The 14,023-nt window shown below is 49.8% G+C and overlaps 5 protein-coding genes and 1 non-coding gene across 6 annotated transcripts in view; 3 read left to right on the forward strand and 3 right to left on the reverse strand.

Moving 5' to 3' along the window:
* Positions 1–48: 48 nt before the first annotated feature.
* On the reverse strand, positions 49–3,318 carry H257_10482 (hypothetical protein; the record flags this gene model as incomplete). The annotated part of the gene is made up of 3 exons (XM_009837045.1): positions 2,692–3,318; positions 169–2,629; positions 49–97 (listed from the first exon to the last, which is right to left on the reverse strand). The coding sequence occupies exons 1-3, from the start codon at positions 3,272–3,274 to the stop codon at positions 49–51; spliced, it is 3,093 nt and encodes a 1,030-aa protein (XP_009835347.1). The 5' UTR covers positions 3,275–3,318.
* Positions 3,319–6,924: 3,606 nt separating this feature from the next.
* Positions 6,925–7,680, reverse strand: H257_10483 (hypothetical protein). The gene is made up of 2 exons (XM_009837046.1): positions 7,416–7,680; positions 6,925–7,357 (listed from the first exon to the last, which is right to left on the reverse strand). The coding sequence occupies exons 1-2, from the start codon at positions 7,647–7,649 to the stop codon at positions 7,007–7,009; spliced, it is 585 nt and encodes a 194-aa protein (XP_009835348.1). The 5' UTR covers positions 7,650–7,680; the 3' UTR covers positions 6,925–7,006.
* A 52-nt stretch (positions 7,681–7,732) lies between these two features.
* On the forward strand, positions 7,733–9,436 carry H257_10484 (hypothetical protein). The gene is made up of 4 exons (XM_009837047.1): positions 7,733–8,280; positions 8,324–8,433; positions 8,509–8,700; positions 8,774–9,436. The coding sequence occupies exons 1-4, from the start codon at positions 7,743–7,745 to the stop codon at positions 9,215–9,217; spliced, it is 1,284 nt and encodes a 427-aa protein (XP_009835349.1). The 5' UTR covers positions 7,733–7,742; the 3' UTR covers positions 9,218–9,436.
* Positions 9,437–9,584: 148 nt separating this feature from the next.
* H257_10485 (hypothetical protein) lies at positions 9,585–11,782 on the reverse strand. The gene has a single exon (XM_009837048.1). The coding sequence runs from the start codon at positions 10,700–10,702 to the stop codon at positions 10,355–10,357; it is 348 nt and encodes a 115-aa protein (XP_009835350.1). The 5' UTR covers positions 10,703–11,782; the 3' UTR covers positions 9,585–10,354.
* A 197-nt stretch (positions 11,783–11,979) lies between these two features.
* Positions 11,980–12,061, forward strand: H257_10486. The gene has a single exon. It is a non-coding gene; the product is annotated as a tRNA-Leu (tRNA).
* Positions 12,062–13,504: 1,443 nt separating this feature from the next.
* The window catches only part of H257_10487 (hypothetical protein), a gene marked incomplete at both ends in the record, with an annotated part of 918 nt that continues 399 nt past the window's right edge, over positions 13,505–14,023 (forward strand). Inside the window, one exon of the mRNA XM_009837049.1 lies at positions 13,505–14,011. Coding sequence (XP_009835351.1) covers positions 13,505–14,011 — 507 coding nt within the window. The remainder of the gene's footprint in view (positions 14,012–14,023) is intronic.

A 14,023-nucleotide genomic window follows, 5' to 3' on the forward strand; every position in this document is an offset into this window, starting at 1 on the left:
CCGAGGGGGTACCCCCTCTTGGTGGACATGAGGAGGGCGGGATCGTTTTTACCCACAAAGGTCGACTTGAGCAGCGCGATGCCCGCGATCAAGAGGACTACAGGGAGGACGGCGCCAAAGATCACGGCTCGCTTGTCGCGCTTGGCGGTGCGGAAACGTTTCTTGAACAGCGCCACAAACTGCATGCCAAACATCGCCAGCGCGGAGGGCGGGATCGCGGGCAGTTTGTTTCCAGAGATGTTGCTGTTAGTGTTGAGGTCTTTAGGCGTCTTGTGGACGAGTGTGTGCTGCTGGTTCTCGTCGCCCAGCTCGGCCACTTTGATAAACACTTCCTCCATCGTCGTCACGGAAATGCCATACGAGACCACGCCCAATTGCGTCATGTGATGGTCTAGGTCGGCAAACATCCCGCCAAACAACGGCGCGCAGTCCAGCGGCAGTTGGAACGCGATCTCCGTCCCGACGTTGCTCAGCACGTTCGCGCGGCCGTGGACGTGGTTGTTGACGAACGCCAGCAACACGTTCGTGTCACATGTGTCGGTCTTGACGAGGGAAAAGTTGTACCCCGCGCCGTACCGGTTCTTGAGGAACAGGGACGAGCCACAGCACCGGAGGTCCCCTTCGGCCATGATGGCGATGCGGTCGCCGAGGATGTCGGCTTCGTCCATGAAATGCGTCGTGAGCACCACGATGCGGTTCTGGCGATTGTTCATGATGATCTCCCAACTGCTTCGACGGCTGTACGGATCCATCCCGGACGTCGGTTCGTCCAGAAACACGATCTGGCTGTCGCCGAGCAAGGCAATGGCCAGCGACAGCTTGCGCTTCATCCCCCCCGAGAGGTCGCTGGACCGAGCGTGGCGCTTCTCCGTGAGCCCCACCTCCGCAATTGACGCATCCACTTGGTCCAACATAGCTTGACCAGAAAAGCCCTTGATCTTGCTGTACAGGACCAAGTGCTCTTCTACAGTCAGCTCCGCGTACAAGACGTCGTGCTGGGGACAAACGCCCATGGACCGACGGATCACTGCCATGTCATCGGTCAGCGACAGGCCGTTCACGGTGGCGTCGCCCCCCGAGATGGAGATCATGCCCGTCAACATGGAAATCAGAGTCGTTTTCCCCGCTCCGTTGTGGCCCAGCAAGCACGTGATTTGGTTCTTGTACATGGTTAAGTTGAGACCTTTCACCGCGACTTTGCCGCCGTCGGGGCCAGGGAACACCTTGCGCAAGTTTCGGATCTGCAGCGCGTCGCCCGACACTTCTTGCTGCTTGAGCTCCATCCCCACAGCTTCAATGGCACTACTGTTGACGTCCACGTTCAGCACGACAGCCCCCCCTTCAACTCTGTCGTCGTGACGCGAGGATGGCTGCTTGGACGATCGGCGCCAATAACTGGGAGACACGGGGAAGTACCATGCCTCAGTCACGCCATAGTCTTTCGGCACAACGCGTTCAAGGTACAGACCCAGCACAGTGTACACTACCGAGTCGACCAAGAGGAGGACCAACGCCGTCGAGAACTTGTAGCTCTTGATGGATTCATTCACGTTGTCGAAGGTAATACCCACGCCGTTGGTTTCGGATGCGGCCAAGTTGTTAACCCCAAACACTAGTGCCACGGGGGATAAGAGCGACGCCAAGACCTTGGACGCGGCGGTCGATTCGTTGGTGAATGCCGTGGACACGACGTACATGAGCAAGAACCCAATCACGCCCAGATACGCCCCCACTTTGGCCTTGGAGAAGATCGCACTGACCATGTACGCATACGCGAGCAAGCTGCACGAGAAGAGCCAAAAGAACAAGAACAAGAGCACCACGCTCGAGTGATTGAAAAGGACAGCGCTGGCCACCCCCGCCTGCACCAACGACGCCACAAACAGCATGACGCCGTACGTGATGTACCAGCTGCCGACGATGGCCACGTCCGGCACGCCCAGAATCTTAAGCAGTTCGCGGGTCTTGGTCTCTTTTTCCGAGATGAGCGCAACTAGAATCGCAGACAAGCATTGGATGTACGACAGCACAAACACAATGCCAAAGATGTAGTCCACGGCCTCGAAGAAGGGGGAAACGGTGAACCCCATCACGGGGAACGGAAACACGAGGCCCCCGCCCGTGGCTTGGGGGAGCAGCCGAAGGGGCTTGATCAAGGGTTCGTATGCTGACTTAGAGATGTTGGTTGTGAACGTGTACGAGGAATAGTACGTAGTCGAAGTAGAAAACGTAGAGGCCAAACGGGTGTCGTTGAACACTTGCTGCAGCAGCATCGCATCCACTTGAGGGGTGGCGGCTGCGACAGCGTTCGGCATGGTGCAAGTGCCTGTGGTTTTGCCATCCTTCCAGTCGGGCACACACGTGGCAAAGCGTGTGACGAGGGTCTGGAGGGTGTAGAACCCCTCACGGGCGTATGCTCTGTGGGCGTCGGGATCGAGGCCACGCTGGAGCAAGTCCACTACATCCCCAGAAGTACGAGGCACGACATTGTATCCAAAGCTGCCGGTGGTCGTGTTGAAGCGAAGAGAGTACTCAATGTTCCCAGGAGTACCCAGCGTCGATGGCATCGTCGTGAACACGATCGCCGCTGCCAACGGAGGCGAGTCGAACGTCACACCATATCGCCCATCTACAAATCAAATGTAAGGTCAGATGCTAGTCTATAGAGTATAGGTAGGTATAGTTGTGTACCTGTAATAGAATCCTCCAACGCTTGTTCGTTGGGGAAAAACACTACCGAATCGGCAAACGACGGTACTGCGATGTTGGATGTCAATTCCACACGAGGGTACCATTGGCCCACAGCCTCGGCAAAGTACTGCCTCGTGAACGTGTTGTCGGGCACGATGGCGATCTTTCTGGGCAGCCCCAACGACTGGCATCGAGGTGGCCACGCATACGGAGACGTGGGGTTGGTACTGATGTGACCAGCCAAAGACGCATTGCGACAGGTTGTGGACACAGCTGGGTCACCTCCGTAGCCATTTTTGTTCGACCCGAGGTCCAGAAGGAGCCCAGTCATGGTCGCCTCAGTTTGAACGTAATTCGTGTTGGGGCTGGATCCGCGATACAAAGGGTCCGACGGACCGAACCAGGTTGCCCACCCCGTGCCTCGAGTTGTGTCGGTAATTTGGGATTTCAAGTACCCCAGCAGGGCAAGGAGGGCGATGGGCAGCACCACCTCGAACAGTGTCTTGATGGGGTGTTTTCGCTTCAGCCGGACATTCTTCCAAAGCAGCGTGCGCGTGTAGCCATTGGGCTTCGCTGCCTCCATCGCAGCGGAGCCAGGGGCTGCTGCTGCTGCTGCTCCTGTTGAAGATGCCATCAAGTTGAAAAGTGAGTTTGGGTAGGTCGTGTCCAAACTTTGGAATGTGAGTGTGACACTGCTGTTTCAAACGTCTACTCAGCATCCATCAGCTGTTTCGACATCGGTCAATCTTTGAAATGTCCCCGCAACTCACATATGTACGTATGGGCGCCGCTCCGTGACAACTTGGTGTCCGTACCACGATCCATGATTGGTAGAAAACAAGCACACTGAATTTTTGAACCAATCACCTGCAACAGATTTTGTGTTGGAGACGTGTACTATGCCTCAACACGAAATCCCATAGAAACATATTCCAATGAGGCACGAAATATAATGCCACGGACCTGCTGGTACCGGTAGGTACCGGGCTGGTGTAACTAAGCAAGTAGTAGCGGAGTGCATGGGCCACTCGCCACACAATGAGAGCGGGTGACAGGTATTTGGAGTTTGGTACGTTAGCTTACCAGTACATGCGAAGTGAAACGTGCACCGTACTATTCAATACTAGTACCATTAATACGTAGTACTGGTCCACATTATTGTAGTACAGTACCCTCGTTCTTCTCGGAAACACTTTGCCTTGCCAGGATACATTACAGTACCGGTACAACTCCCTCATTAACTGTACTAGTAAACAGTGTACTACCACTGATATTTTTCTCAGAAAACACTGCCATTGGCGAGTTACAGTAAATTACATGGGGCTTTGTATGCTCTGACCATATCACCACTTACTATTAATAGGGGTTAAATGCATCTCACTGGTTAGCGAAAGCTAACCTCTGCTGATGCAATTAACCCCTACAACAGTGATATGGTTTACAGTTACGAGGGAATTATTCTATACTCCGTCAGAATTATGTTATTACACCATTTTGCGGTTATTTTCGAAAAATATCTCGTGGAATACCATTTAAGTTCGCAGTGTTACGTTTGCTGTTAATTTCCGCGGGTGACGTTGTATTGATTTCGCTCATTATATTTCGTGGTTGATTCATAGGATTTGCAAAACATCAATAATATATAACTTTAAAGTATTCGTGGAAACGACCATTATAATTCGCATCCATTCTGTTACGTTACAGTCACTGCAAGCAGTGTTCTTGACCCATTGAAGTTGAAGTCCCAAGCTGCCTTTTCAAATTCGCCTCCATGTCACAAGATTGGGAATCCCGACCTTGTTCCTGTACCGCTTTATGTGTCTAAAATGTTGTGTTTTACTGTTAATAAAGTACTATTATAGTAGGATTGTACTAACTTACTACATACAGTAGTAGTACATTTGGTAGGGCCAATGCGAGTCAACAGACAAATATATTTAGTTAATCAAAGTAATGCCAGATGGTGCATCTAAATGCATAGATATAATTGGTGGATACCTGCCAATCATAATCTGTATACAACATATTGCATCTATTTCATTGGCGGAAAACTTCTACTGATCGATCATTCAAGGTGGGTGGGGTACTGTAATCGCCAATATGTGAGTGAGTACATCAGCAAACCTTCGCCATAAATGTGAAATCTTCGCCAAAATGTAAGCGCACTTTACTATCGCACTTAACAAGTATTACATTGTAAATCCAATCTTTGGACAAAACCACAAATTGTTGGAGCAAGATTGATTGGCACAGAATCTCTCAGTTATGCAGACAATATTCACTTTCAATTCAACAACGCCACCATGAGTCTTGCTCTTGGAATGGAATTTCACTCAGGCTAAGCCTTCGTGGACTACTGTAGTATGTCTAAATTTACAGTGTAATATTTGTTAAGTGCGATTCTTTGTTAAGTGCGCTCACAGGGTTGCTGATATACTCACATAGTATTGGCGATTACCCAACTCACATTTTGATAACCAATTTAGGATAATATTTTTATCTTGAAGTATGAATTTGTAAGGGCATTGAAATTCTATGATGCACGTCATCTAAAAACTTCCAACTGGCCAAATCGAAGAGTGTAGGTTTTATTATTTAACGTACAATTAATGTAGTTAAACCCAAAAACCAAAACGTTAAGAGCCTGTTCCAATTACTTTTCAATATGGGCATTATCCAATCAAAACGCTCCCCAACTCATTCCAAAATCCATTTTTCAAAATGGGGTACATGACCCCAATTCATCCCATTTTGGGCACCTCAGCTATTTCGCCAATGACTGGCTAATAATGGATGCCCACTATCCAATCATTGATCCCAATCCCATTCCAACTTTTCAATTTGACATCATGGACTCGACCACTGCCGTGTAGTTGCTGCCGTTGGCGCCGCCTTTCGATCGACGGACGTAGCAACCGCGCCCCTGCCATCACCACTGTTGTCGTACCCAGTACCACGTGGCAGCAAGTCAAGTCCGACGGCACATACGATGGATGGTTCACGCGCCACCTGCGCTGCACCCGCCACACCTTTCTGTGCATCGCCGATAATACTGTGTTATTGGCCAATCAGCATGCATCTTAGTCTAATGATTTATGTCCAGTCAATCATGGTCATAGAATGGGTAGAAAATGGGATGAAATATTTTGTCACCACATTTTTCGTTTTTTTCCAATTCTACTTGGAACAGGCACGAAATGATTTTTTACGTCACTGCCATAGTGGTCGTTGCACGAAATATTTGCCAATTCACAATAAGTGAACCACGAAATATAATGAGCGAAATCAACATACTGTAGTAAACGGAACACTGTGGGATTCCATGAAATATAGTTACTATTAATAGTACGAGGATACGTTAACCGCAAATGGTGTACCGTACCGTCAGTAAGTTACTGTATTGGAGATTCGTATGAATTTCCCGACCCCGAGCATCAATCTCTCCCATTGGTCAATTCGAAATTACTTGTTACTGATTGGCTACAATCCAATCAGATGGTAGTAGCATTTAAGAAAATCGATAATACCAATAACGCTTGAGTGGCTTAGAAACCTGTCGAGGCCGCATCATACCACCGGTAGTACATACTGATAGGTGCTTACATGGTGTACCCCGGAGTTTATCGCTACTAATACGGGTACGTACTGAGTTCTCTTGAGAGGTGCATATAATCGACGAATGGTGCAGCGCGGTCACACTGAGCTAGTTTTGTCCATCGAAATTCGGGAAGAGTCGGTTACTATTAATAGTGCAATATATCGTCAGTTCATGTATACTAACTACTATAGTAGTACGAAGTACTCGTTGTGATCCGGATACGGGAAAATTTAGGACAGTGATAATGATAGAACCAATAAATCAGTCCTTATATATACGGCTGTAGAATGGATATGTGGCTACAAACTCAACCATGTCCACACATCGCAGAGTCCAACTCGTCACACTTGTAACGTGTGAGTACATGCTAACAGTAAAATAACCCTATTGATTGTCTTTGCAGTTCACAGCATACACACATGTATAATAAATACTGTACGTATAGTATACGTACTAGTGTAGTATACGTATAGTATGCATCTTGTGATCGCAGTTTCTGTAACACATACTACTTCAAAGTCAGTTTTTTATTATGCATCCTATAGTGTAAAATACAGGAAAAACCGATAATTTTTCAATGAATGCCAGCTTAAGCTCCCTCGGTGCTGTCGCGGACTGTGAACAGTACACTGTAATGGTGGTAGAATCCAGTTTCTTTACTATCATTAATACTAGTAATTCGGAAAAGTTAAACGTATTAGTATATTGCCTACGGCACTACTTGCACATGACTGTAGCAACACCAAAGCCAAGTACTACACCTTCTAGAGGCAGAGTTGAAGCACACACTTGGCCCAGTGCATCTAACGCTCGATACCCGCCGCATTCTAACACGAGGCCCAAGACCAGCCAGAGCTTCCAGAACCCGAGGCGGATGTTGCCGTGGCAATATGCATCGCTCGTTGTGTACGTCCACGCGATGTTCCGGCCAAAGAGAAGCATGAGAGTGTACCCTTCCAGTATCTCCAAGAGCCAAATGTTGCACGGGAATAAGAGGACGCGAAGGACTGCCGACGGCACGACTGCACGGTACGCATACAATAGCACCGGTGTATACACCACATTGGCCTACAAACAAGATAAATGATGGAACGCTGCATCAGCCATGCATACTAGTTCATCGTACCCAAAACTGCGCCCATGTTGTGTGGCCCGCGCGGCACGTTGGTTGGAACGGGGTGAACCTCAGGTCTCCGTTTTCCAACTCGGTGGTGTTGGCATACCATGTAAACTCAATGCATGCAAACGCCGACGCAGCAAACACACACGAAAATTGCACAGGTAGAGTGTAAGCCGCATACCAAGCGATTCCCATGCCAACCACAACGGCAGCGCCTACCGGAGCCGGAAGGCGAAGCATGTTGGTGCTCAAAGTTGGTGTTGCATCAACACACCAAAACAGCCGTACAATACCGGATAAAACTGATCCACTCCGGATAAATCATCAAATTGGATGCAGGTGGAAGTGGTGCTGCTCGAGAAGGCGCGGGCAGCGGCGGACAATGGAGATTGGGAACGCGCAGAGAAGCTAGCAGAAGAGAGTGTCCATCGGATATGCGACCGTCTCCATCTAGGAAAGTGGAGCGATGTGGACATTGAATGGCGGCAGCGCTTTGCCTGTGCTTGCGAACTGTTGGCAACTTCATATCTCCACAAGCCAGTGGTCGACGACCTCTCTCGAAGCCACCACCTTGCAGCAGCTATCGAAATCTTGGATACGGGGCTGCTGATGGCAGGTCCATATGGCCGACAACTCCACGCCATCATGGCCACCGTAGTCGCTGAGATGAACACCGCTTCCTCCCTTGTCGCCGACAACAGTCCACCGATCAAGAAACAGAAAACAGAAATCGGTGTGCCCTCATCGCCCATTCCACCACATCTGACTCCAGACAATCCACTATGCACACCCTTGGCACGCGTGGACGCTCCGTCCATGAACGCGTTCCTGACGTCGTACATGCATTCGAATGAGCCCGTGATCATCACTGGTACCACCACCGCCACCTATGTGCCATCTAAGTGTTTCAACAGGGGCCATGGACCAGTGGCCAGCTTTAGGCAAGACGCACGGCGGACAGCGGCAGTGGGCCAACTTGAACTACCTTCGTCAAGTGGCCGGGCGACGCTCAGTTCCCATTGAAGTAAGTTCACTTGGTTAAAGTGCAAAGTGACGTTTCCAAGTTCTCACATCACTTTGACGTTGTGGTATTGCTTAGATTGGGTCAAGCTACCTCGAGGACAACTGGTCCCAAACACTAATGACACTGGATGCATTCATCGATCAGCACATTTTGAAGCCCGTGACTAGTACCCCCCCACCTACTACTACTAGTAGTAGTAGTAGTAGTAGTAACGATGCTGCTGCTCCTCCGACGGGATACTTGGCCCAGCACGCCTTGTTTGAGCAGGTATGTTAGTTCTTACTCGCATTGTTTGTGTTTCGACTTGTTTAGGGTTCATATAGACTAAACGAGTAAGTAGATTCCCCAACTTCGAAGCGATATTGTCATCCCCGACTATTGTACACTCAGTGTCCGCGACGTGTGTGATTCAAACGACGACTACGACGAGGACGTGCAGGATGTGGTGATTAACGCCTGGTTTGGCCCCCCCAACACGATCTCGCCCCTGCATTTCGACCCAGCTCAAAACTTACTCTGCCAAGTTGTCGGCTCCAAGTACGTTCGACTGTACGCTGCCGCCTTGTCCGACTTGCTGTATCCGGTCCCGGGACTCCTCTCTAACACCAGCCAAGTTCAAGTGGAGGCACCAGACCAAAACGTCAAGTTCCCGAAGTTTGGGGATGCACCCTACTGGGAAGGCGTGCTCGGACCGGGCGAGATGTTGTACATTCCACCCAAATGCTGGCACTACATCCGATCGCTGGCCGTAAGTTTCTCTGTGAGTTTGTGGTGGGATAATTAACCGACGACGGGGGGGGTCGGTGGCTGGTCGATGCGACTGGTGCTAATCGAGGACTACATACTAAGCGTAGAGATGATATCCTCAAGGTAACACCAATTATGCCCCCACCTGCCTGCCTGCCTGGTCCGATAATTGACCATGTAGTTAGTCGTTCTTGGAATACTACAAAACGTTAGTACTACTAGTTCGACACATACTGTATACGTAGCGTGTTGATGAACTACGTACGTACAGTACTACACTACACTAGGACGTACTAGTAGTAATGTACTAGTACCGTGGTATTCAAAAGCTAATAACAAATCTATAAATAGACCATTGACACACCTCGTCCCATACATGGTATCTTCGCCGTTACAAGAATGGCATTGACACACTGTGGCCACGACCGCAAGCGCAATGACGTTTGTCGCGCAGAACGACCGAGCTAACAACAATGTGGCAAGCAGATCGGCGACTCGAGCGGCGCCAGAAGATGCTTGGATGCAGTCCATCAAGGACCAGCCATTGCATGACAGCCACCAAGACAACGCGAGTATCATCGTGCCCAGCGATTTCGCAGCATTGTTTGAACTGTTACGCGACGAATTGGAATTCGACGTGCTGCTGCAGGCATTGCACGCGTGCCACAAGTTCATGACGTCGTCAACGGAAGCGGTGGCGTTGTCCAACTTTGTTGCCGACGACGAGGGAGAACGAATGTATGTGTTGTGCGCATTGCTTGGTCACACAGACTTTACCATTTCTGTGGCTGCCTCGACGGTTCTGGTGCAATTGGTTCACTCGCCAAACCTCGTGGCCGCTTGTGACCAATCTGCCAAGTGCTGCTACGGTGCGGATTCGTCTTACCTTGACACGGTGAAGGCCAACGTGGAATCGACCAAGACCCTTCGACACTTGGCCGCCAACCTCGTTGCCGACAGCGTTGGTGTTGAGTTTGTTGTGCGCCAGATTCAGTCTGGCCTGGACCAGAGAAGCAACGAGGAAGGGGAGAAGGCTGCGACGCCGTGTGTTTTGACAGCCCTCACGTTGTTGGCCCAACTCACCGAGGCATCTCGCACCCTTGCCGAAAGCATCTTGCCGTGGCTCGGTCTTGTGTGTGAAGAAACGCTGGAACTGCTCACTCGTCCAGAAATGTTAGCGGTTGTGGGGTGTCTGGCAGGATGCTTGGCGCAGGACTTGCCTGCACTTTCCCCCGACAACGTTGGTGTGTGCTTTGAAATAGTTCACCTGCTGCTCAGCGAACAACCCCCTTCGAATTGGCTCGCCCCCACGTGGAGTTTGGACAATGTGGTTGTCATGTTGTGTCGATGGGAAACCCAAGGCACGTTTTCGGCGAAGCCTACTTCTACCATTCAGCGCTTGTGGGGCTTTGTGTGTAAGCATGTTGAACAAGGTCATATCCTGCAGTATGTGTCGCCTCCTGAGTTGATTTTGCTTCTGCAATGGTATCAGCACCCCCGTCGAGACGGCATTCGTCCCCATCACCGAGCGGCGCCTTTGACAATGCAGTTGATTGGGTTCCTACACCCCCGCCACATGGATCGCCTTGTTATGTGGCTTCAACTGGCAGGAGAAGATTTATTCACCCCCATGCAATCCCTGGTTTGGTCGTTGTTGAGCTGGCCTAACCTCTCAAGTGAAAGCCAGGCCGCGCTGGTGCACTCCAGTTGCCTGGCCGATACCATCGCCTTCCACGACATCGCAGGCGGACAATGTGATCGCATCGTCTCGTGGGTTCGACAATTGTTGGACCATGGCGACGACGTATTTTGTTCCCAATTTGCTGGCTCCAACTGTAGCTTTCGACTGCTTGTTCAGGGGCTGATGGAATCTCAAGACGAGATCGTATTAGACGACGCCCTGACGATTCTATCGCACGTGGCCAAGCCTCGCTACTATCGCCCCCTTCAACAAGCAAAGATCTTGGTCGCGTTGGAGCGCGTGATGGCGCCCAAGTGTCCCCCTCAAGTGCAAATCAAAGCGGTCAAATGTCTGGGCCTACTCGTGGGCGAATCATATGCCATGTTTCACGACATGTTTGTCACGACCAACCTATTTCCCGCCCTCTTGGGGTACATGAAAGGCGACAATGTCAAGGTTGTTCGACCTGCATGCAAGGTGATGTACCGACTTGTGCGGCATCCGTACCTGGAAGGCACTCCAGCCTTGGCCACAGCCGTGCCAGTCCTCACTGCGCTACTGATCGCCAGCGATAGCATCGTTCAGTCGTATGCAAAGGCAGCTCTTTTGCGCCTGCTGAGTCGGTCCTCGTATTGCTTAAACGAAGTGCATTGCGTGTTGGCCAACCTTCTACAATCCATGGACTACTGCGAAGGGATGGCTCTTATTGAAGTGTTGTACGATTTCCAAGTGACTCACCAGCGCTACAGCGTGAAGAAATGTATTGCCACAGGCACAGCATGCGAATCGAATGCAAAATCTCAACCACAGGAGTAACTAAAGTTTAACCAAGTCTCCACCAGAGTACTACTACTACAGGAGTACGTACGCTTCGAGCTACGTCATGTAAGCCAGAGATAAGATACTAGTAACACATTCGCAGCAGTTATTCAACGTTGTCTTAACAACCGGTACATAACTAGTTACACACGGTACATTCATGCATCCGCCAACCCCCCCTTCATTGATGTGGTGGTTGTGCATTTGTATGACCTTGCGTTTTCCATTGTCACAGCGATTTGCCAATGCTCTCGTTTTTACGTTTATTTAAAAGTATAACTCTTTGGCACTTTCACGAAGTCTGTTTGCCCGAGTGGTCTAAGGGGTTACGTTCAGGTCGTAATGTATTCGTACGCGTGGGTTCAAATCCCACAGCAGACATTTATTTTTCAGTTTTGATGGGCCTGTTGCCCTTGAGGGTTTTACAGCTCCGGGATTCATTACATTGGGATATCGTTCCATGCGGGTACTGTATTGATGTTGTCCAGTCGATATTGTTCAAGGATTGAGTCATATTATTGTAAAGTTAGCTCAAATCACTTCAAAATTCGTGAGTGTGGTAACTGTGCAAAGTACTACCGTAGACGTACAGCGTCGTTTGCGTCTTTGCAAGTGATAAAGCTCCCCGGTGGCGACCGAAGGGATGGCGTTGGTGGCTTAAATTTCAGCATGCAGCGAGTCCGATATGGCCAAAACGTGGCGAAATTGCCTTGTATGGAGTCAACTGGAACGAATAGTCCCTGTACATTTCAGTAGGGGGTGTTATTAGGAAGGGGAACCCATGTAGTTGATCGATCAAAGGTTTGATGGCCCTGCAATGTCCACGGCATCGCCATGCTCGTCTTGGATGCCAACTGCAAATATGGTGACCGTCCGCGGTGTTGCATTAAAAGAGAAGTCACAGCCACAGTTTGCAAACTACTAGTAACGGTACTGTATAGTGAAGGGAAGCAACCATGTCCGGTATACATGTTTGACGTTGCTGGGATTCGCTCAATTTCAAGCGGTCCACGCGGGCGAGAATACACTCACGTGCGAATTTGTTGTCAAAGATTGAATTAACGTTACTCGTGTAATGCTTGAGGTGGGGGGGGGTTACAAGGGCGATCCCCTTGTATTATACCAATGGACAAAAGTGAACGTCTTACCTAACGGCCACGCACACTGGAGTGTCGTCCTGACTACGCCACCAAACAGTAAACACGAGTGCAAGTCAAACCATATCTTCGATTGGCCAATTGAATTGTTGCGTTTACGTGATGCAACTGAAAAATTGCCAATCAGATGCAGTTTACTGTATCATAAACTCTGACTAGAGTTTTAAACGTAATACGTTTTATAAATAAAACGCCAATGATCAGCCAACAGGTTCAGTCAGTTCCACAAGACAACAGACACTCCGGTATGTACTCTGGGGACGGAGATCTCGACAATAATACAAAGCTAGCATAAATCGTTTAGACATATTGTTTTTTCTTGACGAAGACAGCATGGGGACCTACCACATAAACACAACAGTAACTTATCCAAGCGCCCATGTAAAATACCGCTAGGTTAAATATCTATTGCTGGACCAATTCATCACAAAATTTGAATCTGAGACGTAGAATTTCTTCTAGAAGTCAGAAAATTTTGAGAAAAGTTGGTAGTTTATAGATGACGTGCACCATATTAATAATACCAGTTAAAACGCCAATTCAAAAACTGGGTTTATTATGGAGATAAAAACGCGAAGTATTTCACAAAGTTCACCCTCGATCTTATTCATGTCATTCGACAACTGTCCTCGTGAAGATCATGTCTGCTCCTTCCATCCCTTCTACCATGCGCGCCGTGGGACTCCACGCTCACTTGCCCATCGATGACCCCGCCTCCCTCGTCGACCTTGTCGTTCCAGTGCCCACCATTGCTGGCCACGACCTGCTAGTCCACGTCCATGCCGTGTCTGTCAACCCCGTAGACTACAAGATCCGGTCTCCCAGCGGACAAGCGCCTTTAACGGCCCCTAAGATCCTTGGTTACGATGCCGCCGGCGTGGTTGTTGCCGTGGGATCGGACGCGTCCCTCTTCAAAGTTGGAGACGAAGTCTTCTACGCCGGAACGTGGACGCGCAACGGTACCAATGCCGAGTACCACGCCGTTGACGAGCGCATTGTGGGACGCAAACCCGCCTCGCTCAGCTTTGCGGATGCGGCGGCCTTGCCACTGACCAGCATCACCGCATGGGAAGCCTTGTTCCATCGCCTTGGAGTTCCGACTTCATCAGCTGGTGCCGCTACCACTTCGACCAAGAAAAATGCATCGGTGCTCATCCTCAACGGCGCTGGAGGAGTCGGATCGATC

This window comes from Aphanomyces astaci, assembly GCF_000520075.1.
Source record: "Aphanomyces astaci strain APO3 unplaced genomic scaffold supercont1.28, whole genome shotgun sequence".
NCBI classification, from domain to species: Eukaryota; Oomycota; class Saprolegniomycetes; order Saprolegniales; family Verrucalvaceae; genus Aphanomyces; species Aphanomyces astaci.